At 40.7% G+C, this 19,496-nt stretch overlaps 4 protein-coding genes across 5 annotated transcripts; 3 read left to right on the forward strand and 1 right to left on the reverse strand.

Annotated features, from left to right (window-relative positions):
• Window positions 1-363: 363 nt before the first annotated feature.
• LOC141718129 (protein IQ-DOMAIN 31-like) lies at window positions 364-7,958 on the forward strand. Of its 2 annotated transcripts, XM_074520501.1 has the most exons (8): window positions 364-562; window positions 731-792; window positions 1,735-1,833; window positions 2,829-3,122; window positions 4,202-4,399; window positions 5,254-5,331; window positions 5,572-6,598; window positions 7,596-7,958. In XM_074520501.1, exons 3-8 carry the CDS (start codon window positions 1,759-1,761, stop codon window positions 7,625-7,627), a joined length of 1,704 nt encoding a protein of 567 aa, XP_074376602.1. In that variant the 5' UTR covers window positions 364-562; window positions 731-792; window positions 1,735-1,758; the 3' UTR covers window positions 7,628-7,958. The 2 variants fall into 2 exon arrangements, with proteins under 2 accessions (XP_074376602.1, XP_074376601.1); XM_074520500.1 differs by having other exon boundaries at window positions 364-792.
• Window positions 7,959-8,760: 802 nt separating this feature from the next.
• Window positions 8,761-14,475, forward strand: LOC141718130 (uncharacterized). Its single transcript, XM_074520502.1, has 4 exons — window positions 8,761-9,703; window positions 10,172-13,369; window positions 13,496-13,938; window positions 14,031-14,475. Exons 2-4 carry the CDS (start codon window positions 12,595-12,597, stop codon window positions 14,355-14,357), a joined length of 1,545 nt encoding a protein of 514 aa, XP_074376603.1. The 5' UTR covers window positions 8,761-9,703; window positions 10,172-12,594; the 3' UTR covers window positions 14,358-14,475.
• On the forward strand, window positions 8,881-10,521 carry LOC141718693 (MDIS1-interacting receptor like kinase 2-like). The gene is made up of 2 exons (XM_074521073.1): window positions 8,881-9,703; window positions 10,172-10,521. Exons 1-2 carry the CDS (start codon window positions 8,881-8,883, stop codon window positions 10,519-10,521), a joined length of 1,173 nt encoding a protein of 390 aa, XP_074377174.1.
• Window positions 14,476-18,114: 3,639 nt separating the features above from the next.
• Window positions 18,115-18,981, reverse strand: LOC141718695 (uncharacterized). The gene is made up of 2 exons (XM_074521074.1): window positions 18,664-18,981; window positions 18,115-18,594 (listed from the first exon to the last, which is right to left on the reverse strand). Exons 1-2 carry the CDS (start codon window positions 18,979-18,981, stop codon window positions 18,115-18,117), a joined length of 798 nt encoding a protein of 265 aa, XP_074377175.1.
• Between the last annotated feature and the right edge of the window lie 515 nt (window positions 18,982-19,496).

Below are 19,496 nucleotides of genomic sequence, written 5' to 3' on the forward strand. Positions count from 1 at the left end.
AAAAATTATTAATAAATTACTCAAAAATTAATAATTTTTTTTATCAACTTAACCAATTTTTGATAGCTTATTAATAAATTATTTAATTTTTTAAAAATTATTCGATAAATATCAAATTAATATTTTAACTGAATAGTTTCAATTTACAAAAACTATAATCGTGCTCTTTTTCTCTTTCTTAAAAATATCGATTGAGATTGGAGTAAAACTAGGTAGATAAGGATAACAAGCAAGAAACAGTGAGGAGACGATGTGGTAGCAGTTCTAGTTACGCGTGCAAACAAACTTGTACGCCGTTAAAACAAGGCCGTCAAAAATAATAAATAAGCGGGGGCTAAAGCTAAACTAAAAACCAAACACTCCACTTTATTAGAAACAAAAAACTGAGTTGAAGCCTCACAGACAGACACAACCAGTGTACTTAGTTACTACAACCTCAAGAAGTAGCTATACAATATACATACATACATAACATAAAGCTATTTCTTCACAAACGGTGGAGACCGTGATGGGAAGAGGGTCCCTACTATAATAGCCCACAAGCTTTCTGACGCCACCCCTTGTATTTATCATTATATATCCTCTCTCTCTCTCTCTCTCTCTCTCTCTCTCTTCTTATTTGCCCTTGTTTTTTTAATCTTGCTCTTCAACTCACTTTTTTCTCTTGGGGTTTGTTTTTTCTTCAAAGCTGCTTCATTTACAGTTACCCCCTTCTTTCTCTCTTTTTCAGCTAATTTTTTTTGATCCAGATATGAGTGGTTTTGGGTGCTAGATCTCCTTTGTTTTTATCAGGTATTTCTCAGATCTGAAGCACATTTGTTTTCGTGTGTTTGTATTTTAGTATGTGTGGTGTTGTTTTGCTTAGATCTTGTAGAATTTTACTTGTTTTGTTGGCTAGTTTGTTTTCTACTGTGTTTTATAAAATTATGTTGATTTTTGTGAATTATTTAATTTATTAAGTAGGGTGTGAGATAATGTTTACAGAGTGCGAGGTATATTTAGCTTGGGTTTTGCATTTGTGCTGTATGTGGTTTTGTTAGGAGAGATCTCACTGTCTCGGCGACAGTTGATGGCATTATTTGCAAAATTGGGGAAGAATTTGGCAAAAATGTGTTTTAGTTTGGTGCTTGGTTTTATTATTGGATCATACTAATTATCTCGGTGTCAATGCACTTTATATTTTTATTAGCAGAATAAGGATCTTAAAATTACTCCAATGTAGTCGGGTGGTCTGAGTTTTGCACATGCTAGTGTTGTACTTTTTGTTTATCTGTGTAAATTTTTCTACATAGTATACTAATGTATTAATTAATGTTTTGTTTGTAGCCACTACATTGTGGCAAGTGTAGAAATGTTATAATCCCAGGGGATCTGACAGGATCTGATAGTATTGAGAAGAAATCGTTGATTTCTGTACTCTTTATACAAAACGGGAACTATTATGTTTCAGATATTAATTTTAAAAAATTATCAAGCAATTGAGCATAACTATATAAAGAAGTTTGTTTTGGATTCTGTAGCTAATAACTTCGTATGATAGTTGATCACTTCTTTAAGGAAAACCATTGCAGGACAATTGTCTGATGGGTATGGTTAATAGTTAAATCGCTTTTAGTTTCTAATATAAATGTTTCATGTTCTAATATGTGAGATAATAGTTGCCGAGAAATTAGTTTTGTTTTTGAGCTCGATAGCTGCTATAACACCCGTGCTTACGATTTTGGATGCATGTAGGTTACTGAGAAGGATAAGTGAGCAATGGGTAAATCACCAGGAAAATGGATCAAGACTGTGTTTTTTGGGAAGAAATCATCGAAGTCCAATGTAGCAAAAGTAAGAATTTTTCATATTAGTTTTGTACACTCATTGTTTGTGATTTACATTTACATTATTTTTTATATTTTTCTCTCTAATTTTATTTGCTGTCTTTTGGTGATTCTTACTCTAGCATTTGCTTGAAAGTTGATTAAAACATTTCCTTGATATGCCTTCAGATAGTAAAGTTAATTCTGAATTGGGAAAAAGGAGCTAGTTTTCTGTTTTTTGAATACAGATTATATGCATTGAAATAAGGGTGTTGGGTTGGGCCAGTGGTTTAGGTGCCCAATCTATGACAGAAAGGTAATGGGGTTGACACTCTTATCTGAAATGCCTTGGTTCATTTTCTAAAAACGGTCTCCCTACTCAAGAGAGTAGGTTTAAGGCTACATACATCCTATCCTCCTGAACCCCTCACATCCTGCTTTCTGAGCAGGATAAGTGATGTCCCTTTTCCTTTCTATATGTAGTAAAATATTTTTTCATGAGATCTGTGCTTCAAGATAACATTTCTTCTCTCTAATTTTCTAATTGATTTTACTTGCTCAAGTATGTCAGCATACAATTGTGAGAATCTTATTTAGATATTAATAAATTCACGGTTAAGAAAGTATTAGTTTTATGATAAGAACTTTTTGTGTTGTTTCAGTTTATATCCTGAACATCTCAAGTATTTATGTGACTCATGTCTGATGAAGTTTTTTCATATTGCCAACAGTTTGTTCTCTTTTGGTCTTGTTGTATGAGTAGTCAGTGCTTGCTTTCTTTGTCACTTTGTAATCTAATATGATTTCAATTTACAAGTTCCTTCTGCAGCTACTTCAGTTGTCAGTTTGCTCGGTACCTATGTTTTATATATTTACACTTCTGTCTCTTTTCATGCTTTACCAAGATAAACTTATCTGCTTCAGTTTTAAATAGGTCAGTTTATATGTATACATGTGTTTGTAATTGCTACTCCATTCGCAGTATTGCGAGCACTAAATTCACGATGTTGATTGTTATTGAAGGATGTTACAAGTGGGAGAAAGATTTCATCTGTCGCTAGGGCACCATCCAGTGATTTGGTTGAGAATCCTCCATCAGTCTTAGAGACTGCTCTTCAGACCGCTAACACAAATAGCGGTTTGCCAGAATGTGAGACAGAAGTTACCAGAGCTCCATCTTCTGAGGTTAAATTGCTGTCTGGGGTGCAAGGTGTAGATGGTCAAGGTACCATTGCAATAGGTTCAGCAGATGCCGATGAACTAAATAGACAACATCAAGCTGCTACAAAGGCACAGGCTGCTTTCAGGGGCTACTTGGTAATATTTTGTGGTAACATTTAGTATTTTCTGACTAGCCTTTTGTTAAGTACACGTTTAAGCTGCTGTTCTTGTACATCTTGTCTGAAATAGTGCTGCTGACTTTCTCACCCTTGTTCTCATTATGTTAAAACCTTTAATTTTACATACCAAATATGTCGATATTGCCTTGTTTGTCACAATCATATGCCACTGTGGAATGTTGCCTTTTTTGCTGGCTGCTGGGCCGCAGCAAGAGTGTTGTGGCTAAAACCTTGCACATAATAATATTGGCCAAATAATAGTGGAGTAGTTACTTGAGTTTGATATCAGAAGTTCATTAATTATATACTTCCTGTTGTATCATTAATGCATTTAACCTTTTAATTCTTTACCTAAGTAATTAATTTATTTAATCATTTGGAAGAATTCCTGACAATTCCAAACCATGTAAACTCAATTCAAATGCATTTTGATGTTACTCCTTTTATGCATATATGAATTAGTTCTAGCTTGTATTTGAACTTCTAATCTGATCATTTTGCTCTAATGTAAAATGTAGTGTTAAAGCTTTTATCCGAGGATCTCATGCTAGAGTAACTGACAAACATCTGTGATCCACTTATTCTGTTTTATTGTAGAGTGTTATTTAGGTCTGCTTTCTTTGTAAATCATTCGTAGTTTTAAACACTAGTTGTATTTGATGACTGAAGTGCTCGTAGCTATGAACCAAGCAATTTATTACATGTGCTGGAATTTGATGACTGATTCTCTTATATATGTATGTGTTAAGAGGTCAACCTATTATTAATTTATCACACTAGAAAGGATTTAAAAAGGATTGCTTACTGGAAGCGTGTAAAGTCTTGTATAATTCTAACCTCTCCCATAATTTTTTTCAGTAACAGTAAGTGATTTATTCCATAAGATATGTTCACGTGATAATTAAAATATATTGTTATTTGCTATTTGTAACAAAATATCCATTCCCCCCCCCCCCCGACATACAGATGTATAGTGATGAGCATTACTTGGCTTGAATGTCACCTTTTTCTTCAATACATAATTTTTTGATTTTTTTGCGTTGAAAAAATGTAAAGGCGCGGCGCGCATTCTGGGCCCTCAAGGGCATCATAAGGTTGCAAGCACTAGTTCGGGGACACTTGGTTAGAAGACAGGCGGTTGCAACTTTGCAATGCATGCATTCTATTGTTAAGTTTCAGGCACTTGTTCGCGGGCGTATTGTCAGAATTTCTGATGTTGGACGTGAAGTGCATGATAAGTTTGGAGAACCTATGGTGTGTACTATATAACCTTCTAATTAGGAGTTGTACTTGTTGACACCTTAACTTATGTGTGATCCACTTAAGCTTTCGGGTTCTCTATTAATCTACTCTTTAACACTTGCTTGCATGCATGTTTTTTTCTTATTCATGCAGGTACTGTTTTGGAAGACTTCTTACTATTAATATCGTGTATCTATAAGTAACAATCTATCTGATTAGTTTGTTTGTTACCTCAGTCTTGCTCTGTTATAATTATGTAAATTGCAAAAGCAGACAATCAGCATACAAGTTTTGGACTTTGCAATGTTTAGAAATTTGTTAACTTTTTGGTTAAGGTTGAAGTGTGAGTGTTTATGCCCAAGTCCTTGTAGCGAGTGTCAAACATGGGCACTCGAGGTGGAAATGAAAAGGATCAGGATAACATAGATTGGAGCAATAAGGACTATAAATACTTTTAGAATGCACTTTTGTCATTAATTTAAATAAATTTAGCTTCAAAATCTTAAAGTTAGAAACATCCTTAAAAATATTTGTAATACCTTTTATTTTACCATTGTTAAGCTCAGTGTCACTTCATCAGATTTATGGAATAAGGTCCAAAATGAGCAAATGATGTATCATTAGAAATGTGAAAAAGATTATCATGCCAACCTATTAAGTTGTGGTCATCATACGCGAAGGATGTAGTGGTTATTTTAAGAAAAAATGCTGGGTTCTATACTGACTACTCAACTAAGAGTTACATGTTAGTTCTTAGCAATGTTTTCCATCTGTTTCCTTCACTGTGGTCAAGTCAATTATTGTCTTCTTAACAATCATTACTTTTACCTTTTTTATTGAACTGTTATTTACATTATGTATTTCAGGGTAAACCACTGGACATGCTTCGAGTAAATACATTTCTTGGGACACTGAAGGAATCAAGTAATCCTTTTGTTAGGAAGGTATCTTATGCTTTAAGCTTATATGTATATTATTGTTATTTTTATTGTATTCATCTATTTTCCTTTAAAGAACACTTACTTTCTCTTGATCAGATATATCCCAAAGTGCATCTAGTAATAATGACCTGCTTATATTTCCTGAAGTGAATAATGCAAAGAACATTTATTTTCTCTTGATTATGTTATTTAAATAAATTTTATGATTTCTAAAATTGGCAGCATGTTTGTTGTTTAATGTAGCTTCTATCTTCATCACCTATTGCAATGCCCTTAAGTCTCCAGTATGACTTGGGAGAGCCGAATTCTGCATGGAATTGGCTTGAGCGTTGGTCCTCGTCTAGCTTTTGGGTACCACTTGCACGTCCGAATAAGAGTATTGATGCAAAACCTAAGAGAAAGCAGGCTGGCATGCAATTTGATGAAGTAGAAGCAGTTAGGCCAAAAAGAAGTGTTCGCAAGATCTCAGGAATGAATGGCGATAGTAGTAAATTGCATTCTTCTGAATACGAAAAGCCCAAACGTATTCCAAGGAAGCCTTTAAGCCATCAGCCGGAATCAGTGCAAGAGCCCCAAAATGAACTTGAGAAAGTTAAACGTAACCTAAGGAAAATCTCCTCAACTGCTTTAGTTCCTGTTGATGCACCAGAGACTGTGACTGAGAAGCTGACTAATCCGAAAAAATCACATGGGTCTCCCAAGCATGATGCTTCCGAGCAGGTTGCTGATCCTTCTCTTGAAAAGCCAAGTGATTCAAAGATAACTGATTCTTCTGTTGCATTGCCCATACAGCCTGTGGAAGAAGCACCTCAAGTATCTTTGGCAGTAGATAAACCAGTTGATGTGTTGTGTGATAATCTCTCTGCTGTTGAGCTACATCCTTTGGAAAATAATGAGAAGATAGAGAACAGTTTGAAGGTTGACGAAGATCAAAATTATAAGGAAGATCAAACTAGCAAGGAAAGCCAGAAAAGGAGGAGGAGAAAATCTAATCCGGTGAAGGCGGAATATCCCGAGAGTGTGTCTCAGAACTCTCCCACCTTGCCAAGTTATATGCAAGCAACTGAATCTGCAAAAGCAAAGCTTAGAGCACAAGAATCCCAAAGATTTGGCGATGAAGAGGCTGAAAATGGTTTCACCAGGAGGCATTCCCTACCAGCATCTACCAATGTCAAACTTGGCACTCCATCACCGCGTGTGCAGAAGCCTTTACAAGCAAATGGCAAAGGGGGAAGCAAAAGTAACAGATCTCTCACGTCTTCTAGAGATGGTATGAATTTATCTTTATAGCACTTCTACTTTGCAGTTGTCATGAAAATATGCATTTAACAATATCATAATAGAAGTATAATACTGATAAGCAAGGTTTGGTCATTTGGGAGAATTGTTGCAGGCCTTAATTGCAGTCTACATTTTGGGTCCCAAGGCCCTACTGAACTGTTATGAAGGTGTTTGGCTTGGATTATAAGCTAAATTCTGATTTCCCTAGTTGTTTGATAACTAGTAATACGCCTATTTATTTAGCGAACAAAACTAGTATATACTTTAAAAAGGATAGATTAATAAGTAAAACCTTATATGCCTAGATGCTCAAACCATAACAATTCCTCGGCACCTTTATTTCTGAATGAATTATAACCACCTTAAGTGTCCATGTTAAGCCTTAAGGTTATGGCAAAAACTACAATATCACAGTACCTGCAAACAAATAATCTCAAGTACTTGGGAGGGAGGTAAACCTATTCTTTTATTAATTTCAACTCTGCAATCATTAATTTCATTAACTGCGAGTGTACAAACTAAAACAAGTGTCAGAAACACAAGAAAAAAATGAAGAGGGCTTTTTTCTTATAAGTTAGAAAAGCACCTCTTAAAAACAGGCACAGACATGCTTCCTATGCCTGTGACCTGTCTCTGTGTTTGTCAATAGGTCTCCTTTTCTCAGAATTTCTGCCATTTCTTATGTTCGTAATATGTAAACGTGAAAATTTCTTCAAAATACATGATTTTGAGTCCTTTGTTTCTAAATTGGTGTATTATAATGTAAAAGTTGAGGTTGACTTGCCTATGATAGTGAACAACTCAAGTCATTAACCTTTGTATGTGGTGGCATTCATTAAATCTTTATTCCACATTCTATTTCTTTTTGTAATATACAGTATCTAGAATCTGTGCTGATCTAAATATTATTCTTGTTAAAGGAAATAAAATAATCATTTTTCATGTAATATGTTATTTACTTGTAATCTTGTGGATTCTCATTACAGATAAGTTGCTCCAGAGTGGCTGGAGGAGGTGAGTGGCTGGCTTTTCCCATGGCACCGAAGGACTACAGTGCAGTTTAGTTCTTCATATGTTTTTCTTGTCATAAGAAATTTATTGCTGAAGTACTGGAATGTGATCAGTAACTTTTGTTTGGTGTACCTTTTTTGTGTCTTCACAAATCTGTCATCTGGTGTTATGTCGAATGTATAGTCATGGACCTCCTAGTTTGTATTGATTTTGTTTAACATGTGGTTTCTTATCCCGAGTTTAGAGTTCAACTTGAGCATTGTAGTCCCCTCTCTGGTCATGCCTGAACATGTGAGAAAACTGTGAGTTTTAGTTTTGGCAAAGATCCCGTTTTCTGATGTCTTAATACTTAGATTCATGTAATTGTGTGCTTAACTTATGGTCCTTTTTGTTCTTCATCGTCTCCTCGGAATAGAAATATTTACCAAATGTTTGTCTGCTTTTGGGAGGTGCTAGCATAGGAAGGTGCTATCACCAAGAACCTGACTCTGGTTATGTTGATGCACGTCAAAGGCTGAACATATCTTTGACATGCTCACGTTAATTTTATATCTTTAGCGTCAAAGGCTGAACAAGTCTTTGACACGTTCACGTTAATTTTATATCTTTAGCTTGTCTTCTTAATTTTGACACCGAAGTAAAAAAAACACATGCTCTTTTGATAGCTTACATCAAACAAATATTTAGAATCTAGCATTTTTATTTGATTAATTTTTAGAACCATGTTGAGATTTTGATATCGATCATATTGATACATTTTGCGTTTTGTAATGCAACACCATACTATTTTTTGAAATAACAATATATGGTATTTGTATGCATAAAATACTATCTTGATATCTTCTTATAAATTATACAAGTAGTCCTTTGTAATTTTTTTTGATTATTATAATTATATTTAATAAAATTAATTATGCAAAAATATAATTCAATTATAAAATAAAATATTATATATTAACAAAATCTATATTAGTGTATGATCTTAACTATAAGCGGTCACAAATGTACATGGAAAATTACTTGGAGGTTTCCAAAGAAGACCTTAAAAGTAAAAGTATGCACTTGTCAATTTGAAGGTGTTGTTTTCCCTTCTTTTCTCAGAAAGAGCTAATTCAGTAGTGAAAATTACATGTCCCCGAGAAGACTGACTAAAAAGTATACGAGGGAATTAACAGGGATAGAAGACTCATTAATAGAAGACCTGTTAAAATTAGTTTTAAAAAAATTGATTAGCATAACATATTGGCTCTGTGCTCCTGGATGAAGTACAATACGATCCTACTGCTACTTACATGCTTAGCAGTGGCAGAGGGCACCTCATCATCGTCGTCCACAAATATATGGCCTTCTCTTACCCTTCTTTACATAGTTATTCCCCTAAGCATCATTCTTCCTTTGTTGATACTAACCTTCTGCTTTTTCGTTTGTCGGAATACACCTACTGTTGATCACACAGGGTATAAGAATCAGAACATGATGAATGTGACGAAAGGTGATGTGTGTTCAATATTGAACTTTGACGGAAACATTGCTTATGAGGACATTATAAGAGCCACAAATAATTTTGACATTAGATACTGCATTGGAACCGGAAGCTATGGAAGTGTATACGAAGCTAGGTTGCCAAGCGGTAACACTGTGGCGCTCAAGAAACTTCATCGCCGGGAAGCCGAGGATCCAGCTTTTGACAGAAGTTTTAGAAATGAGGTGCACGTGTTGTCAAATATTAGACACAAGAATATTGTGAAGCTTTACGGATTCTGCTTGCATAGGCGATGCATGTTTCTTATCTACGAGTACATGGACAAGGGAAGTTTATTTTGTGCCCTCAGAAATGACACCTACGCCATCCAATTAGACTGGAGCAAGAGGGTGAACATTGTAAAAGGTATAGCACAAGCTTTATGTTACTTGCACCACCACTGCAGTCCACCAATACTTCACCGAGACATATCGAGTAATAACATACTATTGAACTCCAAAATGGAAGCATTCGTTGCTGACTTTGGTGCATCAAGGTTGCTAGACCCTGAATCGTCCAATCAAACTATAATTGCAGGAACTTACGGTTATATTGCTCCAGGTTATTTCTTCTCTCCATCACCTGTTTTTATCCCACGTCGTCTTTTATATTATTTATTATGCAGAGATATCTATTAAATAAAATGCCCTGCTAATGCTAAACAAGACACAAGCTACAACGACTTCTGCATTCAGACACTAAAATGTTGTTTTTGGTGCTAAATGGAGGCTATACTCTAATGATAAGGCTCAAGTAACTCCAGATATTGTTATAATTAATTATAAGCTGAAACAAGTAGCAGTACCTTCCTTTTTTAATGAAGCGATTACATAATAATGAATAACTAACTATTTTTGATTCTATGATATTTGAAACAGATCATCTCTTTGTAGTGTTTTTAATTTAAATAGGTGTGCACCGGATATATCATTTTGAGGATTATACTGTACATTTTACTTATGTGTAATCACCAATTATAGTGCATTGGACTTGCTCTCATAATATTCTGTAACTTTTGAAATTCTACAGAGCTTGCATACACAATGGCTGTGACCGAAAAATGTGACGTGTATAGCTTTGGAGTGGTGGCACTAGAAATTATGATGGGAAAGCATCCAGGAGACTTCATCTCGTCATTCCCAACTCTCAGATTTACTCAAAATGGAATGCTGAACAATGTGTTGGACGCACGCCTTGCACATCCAACAAAACAACAAGAACTAGACATTATTCTTGTTTTGAAGCAAGCATTTGCGTGTTTAAACTCCAATCCCAAACTTCGACCATCTATGATTAGGTTATCTCAGGAGTTTCGGGAAACCGGGAAAACAGTGTCTGCAACTTGTATTTATACCACTTGTGTTGAACAAGTTTGCTGATTTATGGAATAATTAAGAGTATGGCAGCAAGTGACGTGTTTTGCTACCCAAATATTCCATGGTGTCCTTACTTTATTTGATATTTAGACACTGATCATGGGGCGATTATCTTAGGCTGGCTACAGAACCATTGCATTGAAGAACTTTGGTTGTAGTAATAGGCCAGGCCGGGGAGCCCTTACCCGCAGCGAAAAACCATAGCAGACTAACAATATCCTGCAATCCGCAAGTCGAAGGAACTTGAATAAGGTTTAGGTATGGAGTATTCGGCCCAAGGAATTCCGCAGGCCGCCATCTTGGGAGGGCATATCAGAAAATGGTTATCAGGCCGTAGCTGTAGTGATGACAATAGTTATTCGCAAGTCGTAGCGGTACTTCTTTTTGTCTATCAGTATTTTTTAATTCATTTTTTTTGATACAATCTTATATTCCGTCTTATTACATGATGATGCCATACTTAAAACTGCATTTACTGGAAATTTAACCAATTGACAGCAATTCTCAGGATATTTTTCCGTGTTTTCTACTTTGTTCTTAAATTTATGCTCCTGGATTAGTTACATACCCAAGGCTAATAGTATGATCAGCTATGGCCAATGACACTCGTAACTCATTGTCGTCTAAAATACCCATGGAAACAGAAAGAGAAGCTCTTCTAGTACAGGATGGCGTGTGAGTCAAATTCCTTCACCTAACACTTCAAATTGGCATTGTAACTGTTACGCCCAGATTCCTTCGGGAGCTTGAACAGGCTTCGGCTGCCTTGAACGTGGCTTCGGCTGTACCTGAAAGTGAAGAGAATGCGAGAGTTTGTACCCCCGATTCACCTCCATTGTGAGAATCAGAATTTGGTTGTAAGGGTAGGGTAATAATACAAGAAAAACAAAGTGTTTACGAGAATGTGTGTATGTTTTGTCTTACTTCACAAGGGTTTTTATACCCAATTCTGCCTTGAATGTCCAGCCGTTACAAATCATTAAAGAGGGAGTGAAAAGGGGGCGTTATGTCCCTTGTTCTGTCCAACGGTCTGCGAGTAGTGGGCCTTGGCCTGGGCTTCCGTGGGCCTTCGTTTCGCAGGCCTGGAGGTCCTTCGGCCCAGTAGCTTAACCGCATATTGGGCCTTCGTTCGATGGGCCCTGTTGGGCCCTGTTGGGCCGACGGACACCGGTTTCGGCCCATATTAGGGTGAAGAAACCCTAGGGCGACCGCTTCAGTTCTGCCTCGATCTTCGGTCGTACACGTGGCAAGCTTGTGGGGACCTGCAGTGCATTAATGTGACAGCTGTTGGCACGTCGTTCCATGACTCAATCTCAGCCGTTGAATCTCAACCGTTTTAATCTGGGACGTCTATTTCAAAAACCCCCAAACGTCGCTTTTCTGAATTCATTTTAGGCGCCTATATAAGCCCATTTGTGCATTTTCTTTTCTTTTCATCACTTTCAGAATCTCCACACACAGTGACGAATTGCGGTGAATCTTTCAATCACGGGCAACAGCAACTCCGTCTTCCCAGATTATCCCATTTCAATCCAAGAACATCTCCAGATAAGTAAGTCCCTTTTCTTGCTTTTCAGTTGCTTTTTACATTTGCATGCCAGTTTTCTGTGTTTTATGATGTTTGCATGTGGGCTCAATGATTTTGTTCTGGGTTCATGGGGTTTTTCTGGGTTTTGTGCATGTGCTATTGTGTTTTTTGGGGTTTTGGGCATTTCTGGGTAGGTAATAGAAGTTTCTCTGGGTTTTACCAATTTGAGGGGGGCCCGCGAGTTTAAAGATGGCATGCGAGGCGTTTTCTGACCAAGAACGTTCTTCGAGATTTTTTGGTTTTAGAACGTCTTTCGGGAGCCGACCCAGGGCGTAAACATGTGGCCTGGAGTTTGAGATGTTTGTGAAAGGTTTTCTGTAGGCAAGAACATCCTTCGGGCTGGCTTGCCCCAGGAGCAACCTTCGGAAACCGCCTCCGGGTTTTTTGTTCGTTCGATCCTGTGACGTGTACTCGGTTTTTTATTTTTTCTCTTCTGTCTGCTAATCCGAGTACATGGACTAATGTCTCTCTGTTCCTGATACAGGGACATGGACCGAGCGAACCGCCCCCCAGATTCTTGGGACCCCTTGTCGAACAGCTTGGCGGGAACGTCTTCTATTCGCCCCGAGCGGACGGGACGGGCCCTTTTTGGTTCGGCCGCGGACTATCCTGCAACCAACAATCGATCAGTACTGTCGAAGGGACGCGTGGTTCAGATGTACGATGATTATTCCGTCCCTCGAGGGTTCTGTTGGCTGTATGCGCCGAGGGAGGGCGAAAGGATCTACGATACTCCCGGGGTGGCGGAGGGATACGGAGGCTGCGCCGTAGGGGTTTCGGAAGCGGCCTTTAAGTGTGGCTTAAGGGTGCCTCCGTTGAAGCTAATAAAGCATCTTTTCTTCCAGATGGGCATCGCCCTCAGACAGATGGACCCAAATGGGTTCATCCATATTAACTGTTTCCAGAACAGATGCCTTCACGCCGGGATCGCACCCAACACTCGTCTATTCCGGTACCATTATGACTTTCGGAAGAACCCGAAGAGTCCCGATTTTTACACCATCGCCCGTCGAGCAGGGCGACCTGATTGGACGGCGACCAACTCGAACAACAAATCCACTCACACTCATTGGTGCTATGTGAGTGGTCCACGGTTGGCTTCCATGTCGGTTTGGCGAGATGTGAATCCCTCGCTGCTTCTTATGCCGAGCCTGACCTTGGAGGAGAAGGAGAATTACACGGCGTTGGTGGACGTCAGTGTGAAGAAGTTGGGTCCCGTAGAGTTTCGGGACAAGGACTGGCTCTTCAGCTTGTGGGGTGGGGGTAACAAAACTTCTTCCTTTGTTTTTTCTTTAATTAGTTTTGTCCCATCACCTGTATAATTGTTTGTCCTTGTTATGCATTCGGTTATTTATGCTTGGACTGACTTGCTTCCTTTTTATATTTCAGTGTCTTCGAGAGAGGCTTTGATCGAGAGGAAAAAGGCCAGGGCGGCCGAGAAGAGAGCGGCTGAGGAGGCGGCGAAGAAGGTCTCCGATCGGAGGGCTACGCCAGATCCTTCGGAGGACACAGGCGAGAGGGCTCAGACCGAGAGGGCTTTGCCGCCCCGCCAATCTCATGCGGCTTCTGAGGCCGAGGAAGGGGACGACCTGGAGTACATGGGAGAGGGAAACCCTTCCAAGCGGACCCGGAGTAAGGAGGGGATCGTGCGTTCCTATCTCCCAGGGTGGGGCGTGCTCACATCCGACCATATTGTGTACCCGGCCCGGCAATCCACACAGGAGGTGGCTTCAGACTTGTGCCATGACCTCCAGCTTCTGGTCGATCTTCCGACCTTCACTTCGGCCTCTGCTACCGAGGCTTGTACGGAGCTTCTGTCCTTCCTGTCCCTGGTATGTTTTTTAATTTCTCCCCTTTTTATCTTTCGCCCGTCTTTTTCTCTTCGACACTTTTTAGTAATGTTTTTTGTCTTGTCTTTTTGCAGGCTGCTCCTTGGGCCGCAGCCGTGGAGGATAAAGTTAAGGACATGGAGACTCGGATGGTCGAGGTGAAGGAGTTGGAGAGGAGGGCCACGGCAGCCGAGGAGGAACTTGTAAGGGTGAAAGCCCAGAACGAGGTCGAGGCCACTGTGCTGAAGGAGGACAAATCCCGGCTGGAGAATGAATTGGAGAAGGCGAACCGGAGGATCTCCCACCGAAACGTCCAGCTGAAGAGGTCCCAAAAGGAGCTTTGGAAGAAGCAAAAGCAGCTGGACCGGACGGAGGATCTCCTACTTTTTGTAATCGGTACTCCTGCCTTCGAGCTTTTGTAATTTAACTAGCCTTCGGGCTTTATATTTTAATGCATCTTTCATCATTCGTCAGCATTGTCTTATTTACTGCTTTTAATAGTTGTATCTTCGGCTTCATCCGCCTTAACAATTAAAACGAATCGCCTCTTCGACATTATTGATGCCTTAACGATTTTAATGAAATGAATTGTATCTTCGGCTTCATTCGCCTTAACAACTTTAGTGAATCGTCTATTCGGCATCATTGATGCCTTAACGATTTTAATAAATTGTATCTTTGGATTCATTCGCCTTAACAATTTTAACAACTTAAATAAAATGAATCGTATCTTCAGCTTATTCATTCGCCTTAACGATCTTTTTTAATAAAATGAATTGTATCTTTGGCTTCATTCGCCTTAACAATTTTAACAATTTTAATAAAATGAATCGTATCTTCGGCTTATTCATTCTCCTTAACGATCTTAATGAATTGTATCTTCAGCTTTATCTACCTTAACAACTTTAACAATTTTAATAAAATGAATCGTATCTTCGGCTTATTCATTCGCCTTAACGATCTTGATGAACTGCTGCCTTACTACCCCCTACGGCCCCAAGGGTTAAAGGCCGAAGGTGACTTCGGGCTGTTAATCCTTTTACTGGATTTAGGCGAAGGAACAGGGATGCTGATCTTTCAGCGATTGCCCCTAGATCAGCATATCATGGTTCGTTCGTCCAAAAGGAGGTCTTCTTCGGGATTACCCCTAGACCTGGTTTTGGGTCCTTTTTAGAACACATGATTGAGGCCGAAGGACCATGTTCTTCTTTTAGATTGCCCCGGGACAGGGGTTCCTTCGGCCTTTTTAATATCAAATGAATAAGGGGAGACGAATGATAGGGCATTATTCTAGGATTGCCCCTTAAGGGCCTTAATTCGTATTTACCATGTTCAAATTGAGTCATAATAGTGTAGTGAAGGATGTTCGAGTTTTGGGCGATTGCCCCTTATGTCTCGTGTTCAATTAACAAATTAGATAAGGGCAGCGGCCGAGGGGTTTATCTTCTTCGGGATCGCCCTCAGATAATACTCGGGTGGCCGCGACATGTGTAAATAAAGAAATTTGACAGGAAATGCATCTTTATTTATAATCAAATTATTTACATTCTTCACATATAATTCAAATACAAACTTTCAAGAAATTTCTTACTGATAAAATTTTCGAAGGCGACTGGCGTGCCAAGTGTTTTTGATTGCCTCGCCTGACAGTGTTTCGAGCTTATATGTTTCGGGGCAAACGACCTCGATCACCTTATAGGGCCCTTCCTAGTTAGGCTGGAGCTTTCCTTGTTTGGTCGGCATGGATGCGGCCAATTTCCTTAGGACTAGGTCTCCTACTCCGAAGGACCTTTTTTTCACATTGAAGTCATAGTGTTGTGCCGCTTGTAGCAAATACCTCATGTTCCTTTGGTGGGCAGCTTCCCTTTCCTCCTCCAGTAAGTCTGCGTTCGCCCTCAATCCGAAGCAATTAGTTTCCATATTGTAGGTCTCGGTTCGGTATGATTCCAAGCCCACTTCGACGGGAACTAGGGCCTCGGTTCCATATGCCATTCTGAAAGGAGTTTCTCCCATTGATGTCCTAGGGGTGGTTCGGTAAGCCCATAAGATCCAAGGGAGCTCTTCCGCCCATCTTCCTTTGGCCTCGCCCAGCCTCTTCTTTATCCCTCGAAATATCACTTTATTTGCCGCTTCGATTGCCCCATTTCCACGGCCCATACGGTGAATGGAATAGGGCTTAGTACAGAGGTCATTTCTTCTGGGGATTGTTTCGGGACAGTGGCGAACAGCTGGCACTGTATACACCTTTTTGCATAGTTGCTGGCATCGGCTTTCAGAGTGGGCCAGAAGAATCCTTGTCAGAGAATTTTAAAGGCGAGCGACCGACCAGCCAGGTGTTCGCCGCAAATCCCTTCGTGCACTGCCTCCAGAGCTTGTTGTTGTTCTTCGTTGTTCAAATATCGCAGAAGGGGTTGACTGACCGACCGGCGATACATCCGTCCATTAATTATTGTGTAGTTCGATGCTCTGTATTTAATTTTCAGCGCTTCCTTTCGGTCGGGTGATAGAATGTCTTTCTCCAGAAAGTTCCTGAGGGGGTCATCCAGTCGCTCCCCTGGTGGATTTCAAGACATTCTTTCTTCTCGATCGAAGGCGTCTTGGCTTCGGTGAGGTAAATAGAACCAGTTAAGTTCTGTGTCTCGGCCGAAGCTAGCCTGGAAAGGGCGTCTGCCCTAGAATTGTTCTCTCTACCAATTTGACTTAGTTCAAAGGTTTCAAATGATAAAGAAGCATCACGTACCTTGGCAGCATAGGCTTTCGTTCAGGGATCCCTTTGCTCATATTCCCCCGTGAAGTGTTTCACGACCAACATGGAGTCACTGAAGGCCCTTAGGTGCTTCGCCTCAAGGCTTCGGGCCAGCTTCATCCATGCGAGGAGGGCCTCATATTCGGCCTCATTATTTGTCAAAGGGAAGTCGAATCTGATGGCTTGGCATATCTCGAATCCTTCGGGGCTGGAGAGGATCAAGCCGGCCCCACACTTTTTTCCGGCTACCGACCCATATACAAAAAGTTTCCACTTCCCTGGGATCCTGATTAGTTGTTTGTCAGGTGAAAGATCCTTCGGGCCTGAGAACGTGCATTCAACCATGAAGTCGGCCAAAGCCTGGGCCTTAATTGCCGTTCGGGGAACGTACTCGAGATCAAATTCCCCGAGTTCGATGGACCATGCTACGACTCTTCCAGAGGCTCCGGGCCTAGTCAAAATCTTCTTCAGAGGTTGGCTGGTGACAACTTGGACCGTCCGGCCTTGGAAATAATGTCGCAATTTTCGGGAGGCCATAACCAACCCATATGCGAATTTTTCGGCGTTGGGGTACCTTGTCTCTGCATCCTTGAGGACATGGGACACGTAGAACACGGGATGCTGATTGCCTTTATAGTTTTTCACATGGACGACCCCCAGAGTTCTGTCGGACACGGCTAGATAAAGCTGAAGGGTTTCCTTCGGATCGGGCCTCATCAAGAGTGGTGCCTTTGTTAGATATTCTTTTACTTCTTCGAATGCCTTTTGACATTCGGGCCCCCATTCAAAATTCTTTGACCCTTTGAGCACGGCGAAAAAGGGGGTGCCTTCTCAGCTGACCGGGAAATAAAACGCCGAAGAGCGGCGAGCCGGCCCGTCAATTTCTGGATGTCTCTGTTGCATTTGGGAGGTTCCATATTAATAACTGCCTTGATCTTCTATGGGTTCACCTCTATTCCCCGGGCACTGACCATGTACCCGAGAAAATTGCCACTAGAGACTCTGAAGGTACATTTGTTCGGATTGATCCTCATGTTGTTCTTTCGGAGCGTTTCGAAGCATTCTTTTAAGTCTTCGGCATGATCTTGAAATAGTGATTTTACTATCATATCATCCACATATGCTTCCATGTTCCTTCCGATCTGCTCTTTAAAGACCTTGTTCACCATTCGCTGGAATGTGGCTCCAGCGTTCTTCAGTCCGAAGGGCATTTTAATATAAGCATAAGTCCCCTTCGGAGTTATGAACGCTGTCTTGGGCACATCCCTATCATTCATAGCAATTTGATAACTAGAAAAAACGTCCAAAAAACTAAGTACCTCATATCCTGCCGTTGCGTCTATCAGTTGGTCGATGTTAGGCAAGGGGTAGTGATCCTTCGGATATGCTTTATTGAGGTCCGTGTAATCCACGCACATCCTCCATTTCCCATTCTACTTCTTGACAACCACCACATTGGCTAGCCAGTCGGGATACTCAATTTCCTCCATAAATTTGGCTTCTAACAATTTTTCCACTTCGGCCTCTATTACCTTCTGTCGTTCGACTGTAAATGTCCTCTTCCTTTGCTTTACCGGTTTGGCCTCGGGCTGCACATTCAAGCAGTGCGTTGCCGTCTTGGGATCCAATCCGGGCATGTCTTTCGGCCCCCAGGCGAACACATCATGGTATTGCCGAATGACAGTTATTACCTTTGTCTTCAGATCCGCCCCCATGTTTTTTCCAATCCGAACCATCTTTCCCGAATGGCCCGCGTACAATTCCACTTCTTCGGTCTCCGCTGCGGGTTCGACGATCGGGTTAGAGAGATCGGCCCCAAACTTCTCCAACTCGATATTCAATGTTTCCCGGCTTCCGCTGGGTTCGGACTCTGTCCGCTTCCTCTTCCTGGTTCCATTCGGTCCTTCGTATTCCTAATCCCTCTCAAGGTCTTCGAGCATTATGATTCAGGCGGTTTTCTGATCGCCCCTCATTTCTCCTACCCCTTTCTCAGTGGGGAACTTAAGTTTAAGATGGGGTATAGACTCCACTGCTTCAAAGGTCGATAAGAAGGGCCTGCCGAATATTGCATTGTACGGGCTTTTGATCCGAACTACATAGAACTTCACTAGCTTTTCAACGGTATATGGCAACTTGCCTAGGAGGACCGGTAGAGTAATCGTTCCTTCAAACTGAATGGGATGCCCTCCGATGGCATAAAGGGGAGCCTCGTTGCAAAGCTCTAGTTGCTCTCCGGCCAAGTTCATCTTGCAGTAGGTTTTGTGGAACAGTATGTTGGCCGAGCTGCCTGTATCCACCATTACTTTCCATATTTTATTCTGTCCAATGATAGGATTGATGATTAGAGGATCCTCGTGCGGGCGAATGACATCCTCGTAAGTCTTCGGTGTTGAAGGTCATGAGCATATGGGGCTTTGCTTGTCCGAACTGATACAGGTTGTAAACCTGCCGGGCATACTTTTTTTTTGCTATCTTACTATATTTATCCAGGATGCTTCCCCCAGATATAGTTTTTACTTCGCCCCTTATCCTGTCCCTTCACTCTGGCTCATCGGCCTCTATCTCCTCCTCTTGGTTCTCCTTCGGGCCCAACCTATCTCTCAGATCTCGGACGAATTGATTAAGCTCGCCGTCTTTGATCATGCGCTCAATGAGCTTTTTGAGGTGATAGCACTCATCGTTGTTATGTCCCTTGTCCCTGTGATAGTCACAATACTTATCGGGGTTTTTCTTGTGGTTCGGGACCTTCATCTTGGCGGGGCGAACAAATCCTGGCTTGCCCTTTATCTCATGGAGAATCTTGGAGATCGGCGCA

The sequence above is a fragment of the Apium graveolens genome, chromosome 4, assembly GCF_009905375.1.
Source record: "Apium graveolens cultivar Ventura chromosome 4, ASM990537v1, whole genome shotgun sequence".
Classification (NCBI taxonomy): Eukaryota; Viridiplantae; Streptophyta; class Magnoliopsida; order Apiales; family Apiaceae; genus Apium; species Apium graveolens.

What these genes read in the sequence shown, in the direction of transcription:
- LOC141718129 (XM_074520500.1), top strand. Translation starts at nt 1,759, where the DNA reads ATGGGTAAATCACCAGGAAAATGGATCAAGACTGTGTTTTTTGGGAAG. An exon ending in CTGCTTTCAGGGGCTACTTG is followed by an intron (nt 3,123 to 4,201) that starts GTAATATTTTGT and finishes AAAAATGTAAAG; the next exon opens with GCGCGGCGCGCATTCTGGGC. An exon ending in ATAAGTTTGGAGAACCTATG is followed by an intron (nt 4,400 to 5,253) that starts GTGTGTACTATA and finishes TATGTATTTCAG; the next exon opens with GGTAAACCACTGGACATGCT.
- LOC141718693 (XM_074521073.1), top strand. Translation starts at nt 8,881, where the DNA reads ATGAAGTACAATACGATCCTACTGCTACTTACATGCTTAGCAGTGGCA. An exon ending in TTACGGTTATATTGCTCCAG is followed by an intron (nt 9,704 to 10,171) that starts GTTATTTCTTCT and finishes GAAATTCTACAG; the next exon opens with AGCTTGCATACACAATGGCT.
- LOC141718130 (XM_074520502.1), top strand. Translation starts at nt 12,595, where the DNA reads ATGGACCGAGCGAACCGCCCCCCAGATTCTTGGGACCCCTTGTCGAAC. An exon ending in CTTCAGCTTGTGGGGTGGGG is followed by an intron (nt 13,370 to 13,495) that starts GTAACAAAACTT and finishes TTTATATTTCAG; the next exon opens with TGTCTTCGAGAGAGGCTTTG. An exon ending in TTCTGTCCTTCCTGTCCCTG is followed by an intron (nt 13,939 to 14,030) that starts GTATGTTTTTTA and finishes GTCTTTTTGCAG; the next exon opens with GCTGCTCCTTGGGCCGCAGC.
- LOC141718695 (XM_074521074.1), bottom strand. Translation starts at nt 18,981, where the DNA reads ATGGTGGATACAGGCAGCTCGGCCAACATACTGTTCCACAAAACCTAC. An exon ending in AGTTCCCCACTGAGAAAGGG is followed by an intron (nt 18,595 to 18,663) that starts GTAGGAGAAATG and finishes GAGAGGGATTAG; the next exon opens with GAATACGAAGGACCGAATGG.